The 17,908-nt window shown below is 36.9% G+C and overlaps 1 protein-coding gene across 1 annotated transcript in view; it reads left to right on the forward strand.

The window, feature by feature from the left end:
• The window catches only part of MARCH11 (membrane associated ring-CH-type finger 11), a 152,026-nt gene that overhangs the window by 107,125 nt on the left and 26,993 nt on the right, over positions 1-17,908 (forward strand). Inside the window, exon 3 of the mRNA XM_027869114.1 lies at positions 14,822-15,014. Coding sequence (XP_027724915.1) covers positions 14,822-15,014 — 193 coding nt within the window. The remainder of the gene's footprint in view (positions 1-14,821; positions 15,015-17,908) is intronic.

Consider the following 17,908-nt stretch of genomic DNA (forward strand, 5'->3'; position numbering starts at 1 on the left):
ACTAACTATGATAGGCTTAGCTCTTCTTAGCACTACAATGATCCAAGACAATTCCAAAAGACTCATGATGGAAATTGCTATCCACATCCAGAAAAAGAACCATGAAGTCTGAATGCAGATGGAAGCATACTATTTGTTCTCCTTTTCTTTTTTTGTTTTGTTTTATTTCTTCTTTCTCGTGGTTCCTCCCATTAGTTCTAATTCTTCTATACATCATGACTAATGTGAAAATATGCTTAATATGAATGTATAAATAGAGCCTATATCAGATTGCATGCTATCTTGGGGAGGGGGAGGAGAGGGAGGGGAAGAAAAATTAAAACTCAAAATCTTATGGAAGTGAATGTTGAAAACTAAAAATAAATAATTTTTTATTTTCTTTTTTAATTAATTTATTTTGATTTATCAATAATCATTTCCATATGCTTTTGAGTTTAAAATTTTTCTTCTCCTTCCTCCCTACCACCCTCCCTAAGACAGCACATAATCTGATATAGGCTATACATTTACATTCATATTAAACATATTTTCACATTAGTGATGTTGTAAGTAGAAATTAAAACCAATAGGGGGAAACATCAGAAAGAGGAAACAAAACTCAGCAGAAGAGAAAAAAATTAGCAATTCAGCTTCCATAGTTCTTTCTTTGGGTGTGGATAGCATTTTCCATCACAAGGTCTCTGGAGATGTCTTAGATCCTTGTATTGCCAAGGAAGGGTTAAGTTTATCAATATTAGTCATCATGCAATGAGGCTGTTATTGTGTACAATGTTCTCTTGGTTCTGCTCACTTCACTCAGCATCAAACCGTACAAGTCTTTCCAGGTTTTTCTGAAGTCAGCCTGTTCATCATTTCTTATAGCACAATAGTATTCCATCACATTCATATACCACAACTTGCTCAGCTATTCCCCAACTGATGGGCATCCTCTCAATTTCCAATTCTTTGCCACCACAAAAAGAGCTGCTATGAATATTTTTGTTCATGTGGGTCCCTTTCCCATTTGTGTGATCTCTTTGGGATATAGCCCTAGAAGTGCTATTGCTGGGTCAAAGGGTATGCAGATTTTTATAGCCCTTTGGGCATAGTTTCAAATTGCTCTCCAAAATGATTGGATCATTTCACAACTCCACCAACAATGCATTAGTGTTCCAATTTTCCCACATCTTCTCCAACATTTATCATTTTCCTGTTTTGTCATGTTGGCCATTCTGATAGGTGTGATGTATAATTTTTTTTTAAAAGAAAATGCTAACCATGTTCAGAGAAAGAACTATTGAATCTGAATCCAGATCAAAGCATACTATTTTCTCTTTTTCTGTTGTGTTTTGTTTTTTCTTTCTTGTAGTTTTCCCCTTTTGTTCTAATTCTTCTTTTATACCCTTTGATTTCCTTGGGATATAAACCTAGTAGTGGTATTGATAGATCAAAGGGTATGCAGAGTTTGGTCATCCTTTGGGCGTATTTCCAAATTGTTCATCAGAATGGTTGGATCAGTTTACAACTCCACCAAAAATGCACTAGTGTTCCAATCTTCCCAGATCTCCAACATTTATCATTTTCCTTTTCTGCCATACTTAGCCAATCTGATAGGTATGAGGTGGTACCTCAGAGTTTTAATTTACATTTCTCTAATCAATAGTGATTTAGAGCATTTTTTTGTATGATTCTAGACAGCTTAAATTTCTTCATCTGAAAGCTGCCAGTTTGTATCCTTTGACCATTTATCAATTGGGCAATGACTTGTAGTCTTATAAAGTCACTTCTCTATATATTTTAGAAATGAGGCCTTTATCAGAAACACTGGCTGTAAAAAAATTGTTTCCCAGCTTTCTGGTAGCAGTCTTTTAGACATAATTTTCTTATCATGCCAACTAGATTATTAATTTCTTTGAAGAAAAAATATATATTTCTTCATGTCTCTCATGGAACTCTGCTATAGTAGATATAGTAGTAATTATGTGTTGATTGAGTTCATATCATTCTGAAATTTCGTTAGTTTGGCAGTTTGCTTTTTCTCTTTCTATGAATAAAACTAATTTATTAATAAAAGTGAGATGAGAAGAGGGAAGGTTATTTAAACTGCTTAAGGGAGTAGATTTTAAGTACTTTAAAAGCACCCATTTATGTGAAAATACCTAAAGTGTTAATTGCAAATTAGTCTCATTTAAACCCATTAAAGACATGTCCTCTAAAAACCTCTATGGTGGCAATGCTTTGTTAACTTATTTTGAGTTTCTGTATACAATTGAAAATAATAAAACTTTTTTACTTAAAAAATATGTAGTTTAGACTTTTTGCCAGCTCCGACTAGTCCTTCTGCTAATTAGTTCAAAATTAAAGCAGCTTTACCATTCCTCACAGAAGAGGCATGCTGGATATTTTTTCTTCTGTCTGAGGCATCCTCAGTCCAAGAAGGAGGGAGGGCTTGTTCACTTCAAGTAAGTTTCAGAATCCCCAGTGAGTCATCTCCAAGAAGGATGACATGCCCACATATCGGAACATCAGTGTGCTTGCAGTTGATCATATTATTCCTATCTTTGTCTTTACGGGAAGGAGGATTTGGGGGACAATAAAGCAGACGAGGGGATGTTACTTTGGGGGCTCCACCTCTCTTTTTTTATTTGTCTCCTGGAGGATTTCCATGGAAGGTCTGAACCAAGCCATTGCCTGAGGATAATGAGAAAGTAGTATGATAGGGAGTTTAGTACTGGAAAAATCATCTTAGATACCACTTTGTGGATACATCTATATTAGCCATCATCATATGTATCCTCAAAGCAGATTTTTGAGTGGCCATTATTGCATTAATTGCATATAAGAGAAATGCAAAATCATCCCTTTTAAGGGAGTGGAGATTATGGATTGTGTCTTTCTTAATCAAAGGAGGGTCCCCCCCTTGTCTTTTAGCAAAGCTTTGATTAGTGCTTTTCCAGCAGAGCAGTCCAATACCAAACCGTGAAATCACTCTCAGTATGCTGTATATAAATATGGCACAATAGAGAATAGGCATATAATTAACTGAATGTTGTATCCACATGTCAAATTGATTACATATTGCAATGTTTTCAGCCAGAATTTCAGACTGCTCCTTCAGTGACACAATTTAATTCAATGACACAATTGAAACATCCTAGAGAATAGATTCCAGCTAAACACATTTTTCGAAGGAGGCCACTTCTTGGGAGCAGGTGTTCTCTCTTGTGACACTAGTGAGTAATCCCACCTGTCACCACTGAGCAGTATAAATCATTGCACTACAAATCTATTAGCTTATGATTCATATTTGGCCTCCCTTCTGTAAAAACAAAGCTGAAACAGTATTATAGATTGCATGATTTAATGCTCACTGGACTGAAGGACAGAATGAATCTACTTTTTTGGCATTACTCAGCTCAGTTCGTCCAGAGCATATGTGATTTTTAGAGAGGAATTTAGGTAGCGCATGGGGAAGGTGTATTAACTCTTTCAGAGAACTGAATGACAAAAGCTTTATAAATGGTATTCTTGAGGTCTGAAAGAGGTAATTCACTTCCCCTAGAGCTTCTGTGTGCTAACTGTGACATGCAGGCAGAGAATCTGTTTCTTGTCTGATCTTGAGCCTTCGATTTCAACCTTCGGGATTTCACTTCCTGCATGGAAAATGAGGGTAATACTGTTTGTTTCCTTTCACCTGCTTTCCATGTTTAAGAGCATATCTTATTGGTAAACAGTGCATCATTGAGTTTATTTTTATAACAATACATGACAACTACAATGATCACAATGTCTTTCCAATTTCCTACCTAAGTCTCTTCCCCAGAGAAATAGAGGACCATAAATCACAAAGCCCACAAGCTTTATATTACCAGATTCCTGCTGATGTACATTTGCTTAAGTTTATCTTAGTGCAGATTGGCTTTTCTTTACTTACATAGGGCCTGAACAACGAATCTTTTTAATGGAATCAGTAAGTTGGAAAAAACCTCAGAGTCCATCTAGTTCAAACTATTAACAAGAATCATCATCATCATCATCATCATCATCATCATCATCATCATCACTAGCATTTTATGGGACATTAAGGTTTATAAAACACATTCTAAATATAATCTCATTTCATCCTTTTAATAGCCTTTAGAGGTATCCCTATCTTTCAGATAAGGAAATTTCTGACAGAAATTAAGTGACTTACCTAAAGTCACATAACTTGTAAATACAAAAATATCCAACAAGTAGCATCCAGCCTTTGCTTAAATGCTTCTAGCAAAGGAGAATGCATTTTCTCCTCAAAAGCGGACCATTCCATGTTTTTTGATAGCTCTTATTATTAGGGAGTTTTTCCTTATTTCGGGCCTAATTTTTCCTCTTTACACCTTCTGTTCATTTCATCTGTTCTGATTTCTGGAGCCATGCAGAATAAATCTTGTGCATGTCATCCCATCAGATATTTGGAGAAAGCTATTGTCACCCCCTAACCCTGACCAAGAAAAGTAGATGAGACTCATAAAGTATTTAATAAGCATTTGCTATGTGTCAGGCAATATGCTAAGTACTAGGTCCACAAATAATTACCTCTATAGTTGGGGAAGACAATACATAAGGGGAAGTTGGATGCAGGAGGAGAGAATGGTGGGGAGATGGCCAGGAAGTAGTATGGAGGTCTGGTTTAGGGTAAGATATAGTGAAAAGTCACCTATTAAGAAGGCGTCCTCAGGGCTACAGTCTAAATTTCAGGGTGTTTGGGGGGTATGAATAGAGATAGGTGCCAGATTATAGGGGCCATGCAGTGGAGATAGTTGAAAGTTGTATGAATCATAGAATTACAAATGTAGATTCTCTAGTCCAACTCCATCAATTCAAACTTGATGAAAACCAGGCCCAGAGAAGCTCAGGGGTTTGTCCAAGGTCACGCAGGCAGCGACAGTGCCAGGATTTGAACTTAAGTCCTATAAAACTAAATCCAGCACTTTCCCACTGCTCCATAATTTTTTAGTTAGAATTTGTAATCCTGTTCAAGAGGCAAGAGGAAAAAATTGTAAGTAGTTCAAGGTAAATATCTGCTAAGCACTAAATTAGTATTTCGAGAACTGAATTCAGAAGAGAGAAAAATAGCCACGGGATTGAGTGGCTAGTGAAAAACACTTCCCGGAGTAGTGGGAGACATGTGCTAGCTCTTAAAGAATTTTCAGAATGAGTAGTATTGAAATCAACCAATGAGATTTTATTAAGTGCCACTATGTGCCAGGAGCTGTGTTAGGTGTTGGTTATACAAATCACAGCAAACAAAATGACAGCCTTTGCTTTCAGGGAACTTCCATTCTATTGGAGGGATATGACATGTTCACAGATACATAAGTATTGGATAAATGCAAAATAAATTCAAAATTATTGGGGGGAGGGGCTAACAATTGGGAGAATCAAGAAAGATCTCTTGAAGGAGTTAGCATTGAACCTGAATCTTAACCTAGGAGTTCAAAAGAAAGAAATAATGAGGCGGAGCATTGCATTGGTAGGGAACAGAATGTGCAGCATCAGGAAGGCAGGAAATGAAACAGCAGGAAGGCCAATTTGGCTCAAGTGTAGTGTGAGGGGGGAGCTAGCGAAGGAGACCATGTGGTCAGCCTGGAAGAATATGGTTTTGAGCCGTATTGTGAAGGGTTTTAAATGCCGGTCCGTGAAGTTTGTGTTGTATTGTAGAGGCAATGGGGAACCACGAAAGCTTCTAGAGCACGGCTGAACTTTAGGAATATTAAATTGACATCTATGTAAAAAATGGATTAGAGAGCGGGGAAACCCGAGAGTCACAGAGTGCAAGTGAGAGAGCTGATGAGGATGGGGCTTGCAGTTCTGCAAGGAGTAAAGAAAATGGGAGTCATTTAAAAGATATTGAGGAGATGGAATCTATAAGATTTATAAGATGAGGGAGAGTGAGAGGCCAAGGGTAACCTGGGTGACTGGAAGAATCCTGCTGTCCTAACCAGAAATGAGGAAGTTAAGAAGAGAGATGGGTTTGGGTGAAAGATAATGAGCTCTGCTTTGGGCAGGTTGAGTTTGAGATGGCCTTGAGACTTCCAGGCAGAAACCTCTAGCAGAAGGTGGGCAGCATGGGACTGAGGCTTGGGAATGATGAGGTGAAGGTGTATTTGAAGGGTCAGCAAAGGCAGAGACAAGGAGGGGAAGACATGCTAAGTAAGGAAGAGGAGAAGCAGAGGGTTTAGAGGCAAGATCGAAGGATGCTGGAGAGTTCATGCTGGGGAGTAGTAACAGGTAGTTTGAACAGTTAACTTGGGTCCATATTATGGAGAGATGCAGAGTTTGAACTTAAATATGTGGGAAATGAGAAACTGTAGGGCAGTGACATGATGAAAGAATTGTTTTGAGAAAGAGTAATTGGGAAGCATGAGAATGTGTAAGATGAAGAGAGAGACTGCAGTCAGGAAGATTACTGAGGAATTTTTGCAGTGGACCAGGTGTGAGGACATATGCTCTGAATATGGGGTAATGACAATGGAGAAGAAGAAAATGATATTACTACCCAGGAGGAGATATTACTACAAAATAAGAATTAATATCCTGTTCTCTGAATAGGAGGGGTGACCAAGGATAAATCAAAGATGAATTTCAAGTTTCAAGCATGGGTCACTGAGAGAAAGATGCCCTCCCCCCTGATTCAGTGCCAGGCATGCATCTTGCACGTAGTAGATATGTAATAATTATTTGTTGACTATCTGACTGACTGATTGGTTGAATGGATAAGAAACAGAGAAGTCAGAAGGGAAAGCTGATGTTGGAAAGAAGAATAATAGTTTGGTTTTAGACATAGTAAGTTTGAGATGACAGAGGGATAGACATTAAGGTGGGAATATTCATTTGGCAGTTGAAGATGCAGGAAGAAGATAAAGATTTGGGAGTCATCCAAATGGCAATGTGGGAGTCATCCACATAGTGGTAATTGAAACCATAAGAATAATGAATTTTTCTAGGGAGAGTGTTGAGAGAGAAGAGCAGAGGGTTGAGGACTTAGAAAACAGAAAATTTGGAAAAGAACCAGTATAATTTTGTATCTTGTCGAAGCGGCCAAGGGAAGAAGTTCCAAAGAAGGATGTGTAGCCAACAGCATCAAATACTGAAGATTTCATCAATTCAGTTAATAATGATCAGGTTTTGGGAGCCTGATGCCAAAGAAGTGCATGACTTGCTCCTTGCCCCTAAGATGTTTATAATTTGACCAGGAAAAGATTTATGCACAAGACATTAGTTATTTCTTGAGAACAATATAGTACAATATAGATGATTAAGTGATAAATTATGTGTATAGAGTAGTACAACTGGTGTTCAGAGACCTGAGGAAAGTATGTAGGTGTCAATAGTTAGAGAAACTTTCATGAGGAAATGTGGCCTTGAAATGAATGTTGTTGAAGGATGAGTAGAATTGGATCAAAAGAGAGGAAGAAAGAGGTCATTCAAGGTAATGTTAATAACAGAAGCTTGGCAGCAGAAATGAGCATGATAATGCGAGGGGAAAATAAGACAGTGGAGTGAATGAAGCAGGGTTTGTGCTGGGGAGAGGTCAGAGTGCAGGGCTCTACTGAGTTGTGAGAAAAGGCCTTTGTAAACAGGGAAGCATTGCATAAAGGTGAGCCATTGTTATTACTAATGATATTGAGTTACTGTCATTATTGAATAAGGATGGCTAGATAGGGTAGAGCCCAGCTCATAGAGGGCATGAATGCCAGGTTAAGGAGTTTAGACTTGATATGACAATGGATGCCCATTACATGTGATTAAGGCTTGATTATTAGGATGATTAATTTGCTGTCAGTTTGCAGACTGCCTTGGAAGGTGGTGTCAGCACTCTAACAGACTAGTGAGTAGTGTGAGAATGTTGAGTCCAGTCAGCATCTTGAAAGGGATAGGAGGAAAGAGAGGACTATATTGCTTGTATTTATAAATTTTGACAGTTCTCTTAGGAACATTATTCAGATCCAAGTGAGTCTGGAATCGGGTGGTTGCATTGCCAAGACCCCTTGAAGATGACCTCCTGATTTTAAGAGTTTGTGACTCTGCATTTTCCCTACATCACTGATCCCTGACCCTTGACAAGGTAACCTGGGAGCCTTATTTATATTTCTCTTCCTTCTAGGAATCTGTGTTCTATGGTTTACAGTTGGTGCTTTCCCATTGGGTGTTCATATGTGATATGTGATTTCTGGTATCAAGTAAAGAAATGATAAGGCTCCTCCAGAAATAGCCTAGGAAAACATCTCTGATATAACATTTGTCTGACATTCCTATCATTTAATTTTATGAGTGAATTGAGAGTCTTAGTCTTAGGAGAAAGGTGGGAGGCAAGGGGAGAGAGACGGAAACATGATGACCATTTAGGAGTCTGGGACTACCAAAGAATAGAGTGATGAGAACTTAGAAAAAGGTGGTTATAGGGAAAGAAAGGGAGCAAATTCAAGAAACATTTCAAAAGGAGAGCCATCAGAACTTGATGTCTTTATGTGAAAGATGAAGGAAAGGGGCAGCTAGGTGATGCAGTAGATAGAGCTCCAGCCTTGGAGTCAGTAGGGCCTGAGTTCAAATTCGGCCTCAGACACATGACACTTACTAGCTGTGTGACCCTGGGCAAGTCACTTAACCCTGATTGCCTCACTAAAAAGTAAAAAAAAATATGGACAATGTAAAATAAAAATATATCCAAAAGATGAAGGGGAAAGGACAGAGGTTCGTAGTCTGAGAGACTGGTAATGAGAATGTAGTACCCCCTTGTCCTGCCCTCCTCCCCTCAGCATGCTCAGTTGGCACGGGGTGAGCCAAGCACTGGACACGTTTGATGAAGGGGCCATACCCCACCCACTTCCCTTTTGGGAAGAACTATATTTCCTACCTGCTACTTTGCTGATGAGGGGGTACAACAGAAATGGGGAATTGGAGGGCAAGATGATTTGGGGAGAAGAATATAGTTTATTTTGGACACTTGTAATGTATAATGATGATGAAAAGTCCAAATGGAAATTTATCATTGGATTTGAAAATATAGTGGTAGCTATTGAATAAAAGAGGTCAGGACCCAATGACTAGACTTTGGAAAACACCCATTGTTTAGAGACTGGAAAAAGAAAAATTATGAGCAAAGTAGGATAAGACCCAAGCACTAAGATAGTGTGTGAGAAGTCAGAAGAAAAAAAATCAGGAATATAGTCTTAACCTTTCCTCCTTCCAACAATATTTAATAAATATTTTTAAAGGTGGGCAATGCTCAAGAATTAAGTGTGAGCAGCCCCTCCTACCCTTATTGCTATGATACCAAAAATGGGGTCACTTTTCTTTTAGCCTCAGTTTCCTCATATATAAAATAAGGATAACATTTGTAATTGATTGCACCATCACGGGGTCATTCTATTGAAAGCAATTTGTCTTGTACTTCAAATCCTGAAGAGATTTCTACTGAGTAAGAGTCCCTGTCCATGCCTTGTTCCTACTTCCCCACTAAACACCACCCCAGTATGCACTAGGAGCAGGGAGAAAGAGTTGGTGGGATCTAATCTCTCAAGGGAATAATATTTAATGAAGATTAGAATAGTTCTTTGAAGTTGTTTCATTCCTGCACAAGGGCAGTAGAACTCAGCGTCAGACATGCACATCACAGAGATCAATTAATTAAAATGAATTTGTTATCTATCACACATTTCTAAATTAGGTTGACTTAGCTATATATATGGAAAACATCAATTTATGAACGTTAGTCATGTTTCTGGTGTTGCTGTTAAGGCATGCACATAGTGAGATAACTTAAAAATTAGTGAAGTCAGTTGCCTCTGACAAAACAATAATATTAATGTATAATGTTAACTTTTGCTATGTGCCAGGCACTGCACTAATCAGTGCTCATTGAAAGGAGGAACTGCACTCTCCAAAGGTGGCCCAGTTGATCTCTCTGTTCTTGGAAACATTAGTTCTAGTGGTTTCTGATGAAAAGTGGTAGGTTTTGTGAGAATATAAAATAGCAGTAAATATCTCAGTGTGAAAAAAAAGAAATATTGGCAATTGTTTACAAGATTATTGTTCCTCTCCATCTTTCATTTTTTATGTCTCTGAAGAGATACAAATATATTTTTATGTCAAAACACACTATAATGTTTAGCAGTTTATAAATTCTGTGCAGGAAGATGGTGTAGATGCTTTGGGTTCAAAATTCAGAAGCCTCCTACAGACATATATTGAAACTTAAATCACTGGGGCAGAGAAGAAAACCCTGGGAAGGTTATCTATTCTTTTATTATATCTGTGCTAACTAAGCATTAACACAGATAATTGAAAGTTGATTGCAATATTTAATGGTATGACTGCAGAGGACAAGGATGGTGGGGTATTTACCTATCTTTTTAAATGAATGTCTTTCCTGTGGGAAGAATGTACAAAATCTTGCTTGATGTAAATGAAGGTGTAGGGATAGCCAACATGTTAAAAAAAAATCACCAAGATGATATCTATGTTCGTGAACGAAAGTCACCTTGCTAGTATTCAGATTTCTTTGTATATGTTTCTATAGTTACAAGGCTTCTCTGTCTAGCTTTTGAATGAACTCATGCTAATCTTTAGGAACCTACTAGATTCGTTCATCTTATTTGTACATTTCAAACGCAGAAACAAATTAAGAGATATGAGGGGGTCTCCAAGACTGTTTAACTTAATTCAAAACTGAAAAGCAATCCAGTGTAGGACATCCCCAACAAGGAGGTGTGCAGCCGCTGCTTTAAGGTCCTGCTTCCTCAGTTGTTGTTATTGTTCAGTTGAATCAGATTCTTTGATACCATTTGGAGTTTTCTTGGCAAAGATACTGGAGTGGTTTGCCATTTCCTTCTCCAACTCATTTTACAGATGAGGAACTGAAGCAAACAGGGTTAAGTGACTTTCTCCAGGGTCACAGAGCTAAGTGTCTGAGACTGGATTTGAACTCATGGAGATGAGTCATCCTGATTCCAAGCCCAGTGCTCTATCTGTTGCATCTCCTCAGAGGCAGCCCATTTCCCTTCTGAATAGCTCTGGTTATCGGGAAACTTTCCCTTACGGCAAGACTAAATCTGTCTCTTCAACTTCTGCCCTTTGTAGAACTTCTGTCTTCAGGGTCCAAGGAGACCAAGTCTACAGTCTAATCCATGGAAAAATATTTCAGATATTTAAATGGTTGCTGTGGTGATGCTCAATTCTTTAAAATAATAATAATAATAATTAATGTTAATAATAACAGTTAGCACTTAAATAGTGGTTTAAGATTTGCAAATCACTTTATATAATCTCATTTGGTACTCACAACAACTCTATGCGGTAGGTACTATTATAATCCCCATTTTACAGATGAGGAAGCTGAGGTTGAATGACTTGCTCAGGGTCACACAACTAATAATTGACCAAGTCACTAGTCAAACTCAGGTCTTCCTCATCCTTCATTTGTTCTTTAGATTGTCACAAACTCAAGATGAACTTTCAGCATCCTGGTGTCTTACAATACATATAATGTATGTTTATCAGTGCTCAAGTCATGAAAAATAGGAAATTCAGCAACTTAGCTCTGAATTTTGTGCATTCTATTTTTAATAGATTTAAAAACAAAATCCACGATAAAATTAAAACAGCCCAAACTAACTCTTGCTTCAGTGAAAGCTAATACTTTGCTATAATAATAGCTGGCCTTTATATTGTACTTTGTGAATTATAGAACTATAGAACACTTTAAAGAGTTACCTCATCTGATACTCACAAGAGATACCCAAATACTCTACTGTGAAGTAGAGAGTGAGTTTAGATTCTGTCATACTCATTTTATAGTTGGCAAAACTGTGGCCTAGAATGCTTAGTGACTAGCCCCAGGTTACATGGCTAGTTAAGTGCAGAGATGAATCTTGAACTCTGTCCTTGTGACTCCAAATGCAATGTTTCTTCTGCGTAGAATTTTAGAATTGCATGAAACCTTACAGATAAACTAGTACAATCCTCTCCTACTAGGTACAATCCCTTTCCTACTAGGAAAATCCTCGCACTTTATAAATGAGAAAATAAAGGACCAGAAATCTGGTGACTTGCCTAAAGTATTAAGTGCTAATGTCTTCCCAGTTTGAATCCAGTTTTTTTTCTAGTATGTTGATCTATTTTATTAAAACAGAAGGGCAACACATTTGAATATAAAACCAAATTTAATTCAATTTCTCCAAAGCAGTGTGATGGAAAGGAAGTTTCTTATAATTATAAATATTAATAACAAAGAATTAACATATATTGGGCCTTTAAAATAATCTTTATTCTTATCTTTTTTGGGAAAGCGTATGTTTGCAGAGGTGTGACATAAATCAGGTAGAGCCCTTCCATTACAATAATGGTGATTCTAGTTTGTATTCCTTACTCCCAATCACGTCATATTTCAAACAGGATTCTTAGTATTTCCCAGGTTGCCAAGGAGGATTAGGAAGTTGTAATGGTAAGTAAAAATAAGAGGTTTAGTTCTCTAACCTATTATGCTCACAGAGCCTCAAAAAATGCAATACCTTTCGTCTCAAGAAATGAAACTTCTTATTGGAAATTGACTATAATACTACTATTTGGCTTACCTAAAAATTAGTATAATTACATTTAAGCCTTGATGGAATTTTAATATTTTTAAAGCAATGACTCAGTTAAATAAAATTGGTTATAAATGAAATATTTCAAAGTGCTAGTAGCATTACAATTTTTAAAAATCAGTTCACACACACACACATAGACACCCACACATCTCCTTGAGGGCAGGAGCCCTGTTTCTACTTTCTCTTCCCCTATCTCTTCTTTCTTCATTATGTGAATGTATATATTATATACACATACCTTTGTGTATAATTTCTATTTTTTTTAACTAGACCTGTGATTTCATCAGTGCAGAGAACACTTGATTAGGAAAATTTCTCTACCAATGCAGATGGACAACTAGTCCGAAATTTAAGTGAGCTGCCGTTCATGTGTGCTAGGAGCAGTCTTTGAGCCCATGGCTTCACAGCTCCAAGGCTGGCTTTTTGTCCATTATGTTGTAGTGCCTTTCACATATGGATACGCATGTGTATATGTATGTGAATCATTTGGGATGTTAACATATTCTAGGGAAGTCAGGCCTGCAACAAACACTTAGGCTGGCACAGGTGAGTAGCATCGGTAATGGAAATTTAGATGTTTCTAACTTAACACCAATTATTTTAAGACTTAATTTTTAAAAAGTAAAGTTTATTTAAAACATTTATTAATTCTCTTGAAAGGCACTTGTTATATAGCAACTTAAGTTGCTTCACATACTGTGTTGTAAGATTGTGGGTTTGGAGACCAACCAAAGTTGGTTACTTATCAAATCATAACATTAATTGCAATTTTGTTTCTGTCTCACTTTGATAAAAGTGAGAACATGACTAATTAAAAATTTGAAGTGGATAGTGCTCTTCATAGATTCTTAATCATTTATGTTATCATTTCTGGCAATTGGTGTTGCCAAGAGCATACATATTATTCTTTCACTGAAATCTATTTTTATCTGGGTGTGGTGAGGCACACGTGTATGTGATCCTTGCTGCTCTCAGGCTGGGACACAGATCACTTGAGTCCAGGGGCTCGGAGTTGTGGTAGGACTAAAGCTGTCCAAATATTCGTACTAAGTCTGTCATCAGTACAGGAAGCTCTGTGAACAGAGGAAAGGAAGGACAAAGTGACCCAAATCAGAAATGGAGCAGGCCATAGCTTCTGTGCTGATCAACAGTGGGATTGGGCCCATGAGTGGATTCTGTACTTCTAATCTGCACAAGATAGGGAGACCTAATCTCTGAAAAAGAAAAAGATAAAAGGGGAAAAAAAAGAAAAGGAAAGCAAAGAAAAGCTATTTTAATACAGTTTTAATATTTTAATAACCATTCAAATACTTACAAATTTTAAATGCTTGCAAAATTTGCCCAGTTGATCTCCATAGATATTGTCACTGAGTCTTTGCTCGCATTGGATTGCAGAAAATCAGAATAAGCCTACAGTTGTTCAGAGATCTAAGATTATCTGTGTCATTTGGTGTTCTATAAAAACAGCATTTTCCAAACAGTCCCTATGAGGTTAATAAGATCCCCTAAGAAAATTGCAATGCTTATGATGTCCACTCTCCCACCCCAAACTCTTCAGTATAAAATTGTGTGTTATCAGGAAGTTGTGACATTTTTTTCCTAGTATAAAAGTATGCTTAATTTCCTTTGGCATATGCAAAATATGCCCAAACTCCTTTGTTGCAGGGCTATTTCAAACTCCACTGCTGACCCTGGTCCAGCGCTTAATGTCTTTATTGCAAGTATTCTGTGGTCAAATTCATTTGGGAAACGCTGTGCTAAAGTGTTGTTCCACAGCTAATCCTGTGGAGTTTATTCCTTTAATTTTTCTTTTTCAAATAGGAAGCAAAGGGGCATTTTATCCTCTAGCCAGGCACTTTGAGAAAACCAAGATAAAGTGCAGATAGTGGAATCCTCATGTATCTTCATAGTAGTTAATTTCATGCATGTGTGAAAGATAATAGATGTGATTCCCAGATGCTAAATATTTTTTGAGCTATTGCTATATAGTAGTACTATCTGGGGCATAATGAAATTAACTCCTGCAGACTGGTAAATTACTGAAAATAATGAAGTTGAAGAAATTCATTCATCTTAATCAGTTTATGTATTTCCATTGCAATCTTGATGAAACAGCACAGTACATTTGGAAACCCAATCTATTGGCAATGGACTGTTGGGGTTTTTTTGTGATAAACAGCATTTTTTCTTACATGACTTTGTTTTTCTTTTAGTGGCAAAGCATTTCTATAACACTGGTTGAGAAAGTTCAGATGATTGCTGTAATCCTAGGATCACTGTTCTTAATAGCAAGTGTGACTTGGCTTCTGTGGTCAGCCTTCAGTCCCTATGCGGTGTGGCAAAGAAAGGACATCCTCTTTCAAATCTGCTATGGGATGTATGGTTTTATGGATCTAGTGTGCATAGGTAAGCGTATGACATCAAACTTTGAAAACTGTCAATAATCTATTTGTTATTCTCTTTTTGCAAATTCTGTCAAGAGCAGTGTGTTCTGATTCATGTTTGCTTGATTCTTCAGGTCATTAACCTATCTGAGGGTGGCAGGAGGGGAAGCAGAGATTTTTTGGAATATAATACAGCAACTGTATTTACATGTAATTGGGAAAAATAAAATATTATTGATGAAAAACTTAAAATTTTTTAAAGGAAATAATAACAGCCTTCATTTTTTCCAAGTAGAGCAAATAGTTCCCCAGGTCCCTCCCTCGCATCCTACCCTCTTGGAAAAAAAATGATAATATTCAAAAGTGTGTTTGCCAACTTTGGAAATAAAAGGGTAGGGAAGTCGAAGAAAACATGACATAGATGGACAATATTAGGACAAGAATTTCCATTTTGAAATAGTGGACAACAGCATTTTTCATATGTTTTATATGCTCTGATGTAAATAGGAGGATGATACTCTTTAAGGAGACAATGGAGTTATCTTTCATGAGGTGAGCCAGCTTCTCCTAGGGCATAAGCTACTCTCAGAAATTATTGGACTCCCTAGGAAAGATTTATTAACTTTTCAAGCCACAAGGTACTAAATTAAATGGCTTGGTAGAGAATGAGGTTGAAACTTTTGGCCAAAATGAGACTTTTAAATGGCTACCTCTAGTTTTCAGTCATGCATGTTAGATCCCTCTCAGTGTGGCCACAGAGATAACTGAGCTGATAATGGAAAGCATATATAATTAACATTTTTAGTTCTATGATATATCTGTAAGCTAGGGATTTTGGAAAGTGAGTTGCATTAACCCTTTCAGGTCATTTACATTACTATTTCCAGTCAAGCCTCATTTTAACTGATTTTTACTCTCTCCCACCAAAACTAGTGAGCTACTTATAAGCTGAAAAGAGACCAATGTTAATTCTCTTTCCTTTCCTTTCTCCCATTGTCTCATGGTAATGATCAAAGGAAGGGGATGTAATGGTAATGGATAAATTACAAACTGGATAGTCATTACCTGAATAGCTCAGTTACCTCTTGCATGAATTACTGCACTTTGTTTTTAGTGGAGAAGACTGAAGTGACTGAACAGTTTGTAGAAGCATTTTATTAAAGGAGGGGTTAGTCCTGTTCTTCAGTGCCAGTATTTTAAAGAGTTATTGCCTGTTGCTATTGATGAGAAAATGTAACTGAAATTAATTACTTTTTTCTTTCCCCAAGCCCCAAAATAAGAATCTTATTCAGTTTCTGAATACTATTAGAATACTGAAAAACAATTGGTTTTTGTGGGTCAGAAGGTTTTTTTATATTTCACAATTTTCACAATATTATTCTTGTGATATAATAAATGATGAAAATCACTGATTGTCCTAACAATACATTTTAATTACTCAATCAAGTATTTTAATGATTTTGGACTTTAAAACATAATAACAAATTATTGTAAGTTATATAAAATGATAAGGAGTTTTATACTTTATAAAGTGTTTAGTAATTTTTTTGAAAGCACAGATTCCTAGGTAATAATATAAGCAATTATTGTCTTTTCTTGAAGAATCTTTTGGGAATGAACATTTTTATTAATTCAGTATTTTTTATATTAGTAATACTTTCCAATGTCTTTTGATAAATAGGTTCATGTATCATCACTAAACCATTCCTAAACTACTGAAAAATATGAAAGAATTCACATGAAAATATTACTTATTTTGCTTAGCAACCTCACGAACCCATGTAAACTAATTCAAAAAAGTGTGAGCCTCTTGGAAGTATATTTAAGACTATTCATTTATTTAACAGTTATTATACATCTAATATATGTGCAAGACACCATGCTAAGTACTATGGGAGATTAAAAAATAAATGAGGCAAGATTGCTGACCTAACTGTACTTATAAGCCAATATTACTATATTAATAATTAATAATAGCAACTAACATTTATGTGGTGCTGATTACTATGTGCCAGGCACTTTGCTAAGCACTTTACAATTATTATCTCATTTTGTCTTCACAACCTGGGAGGTAGGTGCTATTATTATTCCCATTTTACAGATGAGGGAACTGAGGCAAATAGAAGTTAAGTGATTTGCCTGGGGTCACATAGCTATTAAATGCCTGTAATGCAAATTTGTAGGATCATAGATATAGAGCTCCAAGGCACTGTTAGTGGTAATCTAGTCTAACCCCTTTATTTTACATATGAGGAAACTGGGGTACAGAGAGGCTAAGCCCCTTTTCCATGGTCTAGTGTATTTTCTAGTACATTGTGGAGGCAAGATTTGAACCCAGGTCTTCCTGACCCTTAAGTCCAGTACTCTAGCCACTAGGCAATACTGCTTCTCTATAGTAAAGACATCCATTACATCTAACATTTCAAATCAATTTAAATATGAGTGTTCCCAAACTGTTTATATTATCAAAGTGAATTAATTTGCTTAGAGTGAAAAATGCCCCTAATAAGAAAGCCTTTGAATGGAAGTTTGTTCTTTACACATCCTTCTGTTTCCAGTCCTTCAGAACATCAAGCAATGAAAGCCACAGTGTCATCTTCTGAGTAAGAGGCTATAGTGACTGGTTTCCTGTGTGGATGGGATGTTGGTGGGTATTGCAGGTTTCATGATGCTCGGTCTTAGAGGGGAAGTGAGTGCATCATCATTAGGCCGTTGAATGCTGCCAGGACTCCTCTAAGACGCTGAAGCACTTGCTACAGATCCTTTCTGTCTTATGATTCTGGCCATGACTCAGAAGAAGCCAGTCAATCAATAAGCATTTATTAAGTACTGAAGAAGTCTGTCTGCTTGTCTGACACGTCAGATGTCCTTGAGTGAGTTGAGTGACACGTATGGGTACCATGCTCGGCTGAGTCA

This window comes from Vombatus ursinus, unplaced genomic scaffold (assembly GCF_900497805.2).
Source record: "Vombatus ursinus unplaced genomic scaffold, bare-nosed wombat genome assembly UNPS02014791.1, whole genome shotgun sequence".
Classification (NCBI taxonomy): Eukaryota; Metazoa; Chordata; class Mammalia; order Diprotodontia; family Vombatidae; genus Vombatus; species Vombatus ursinus.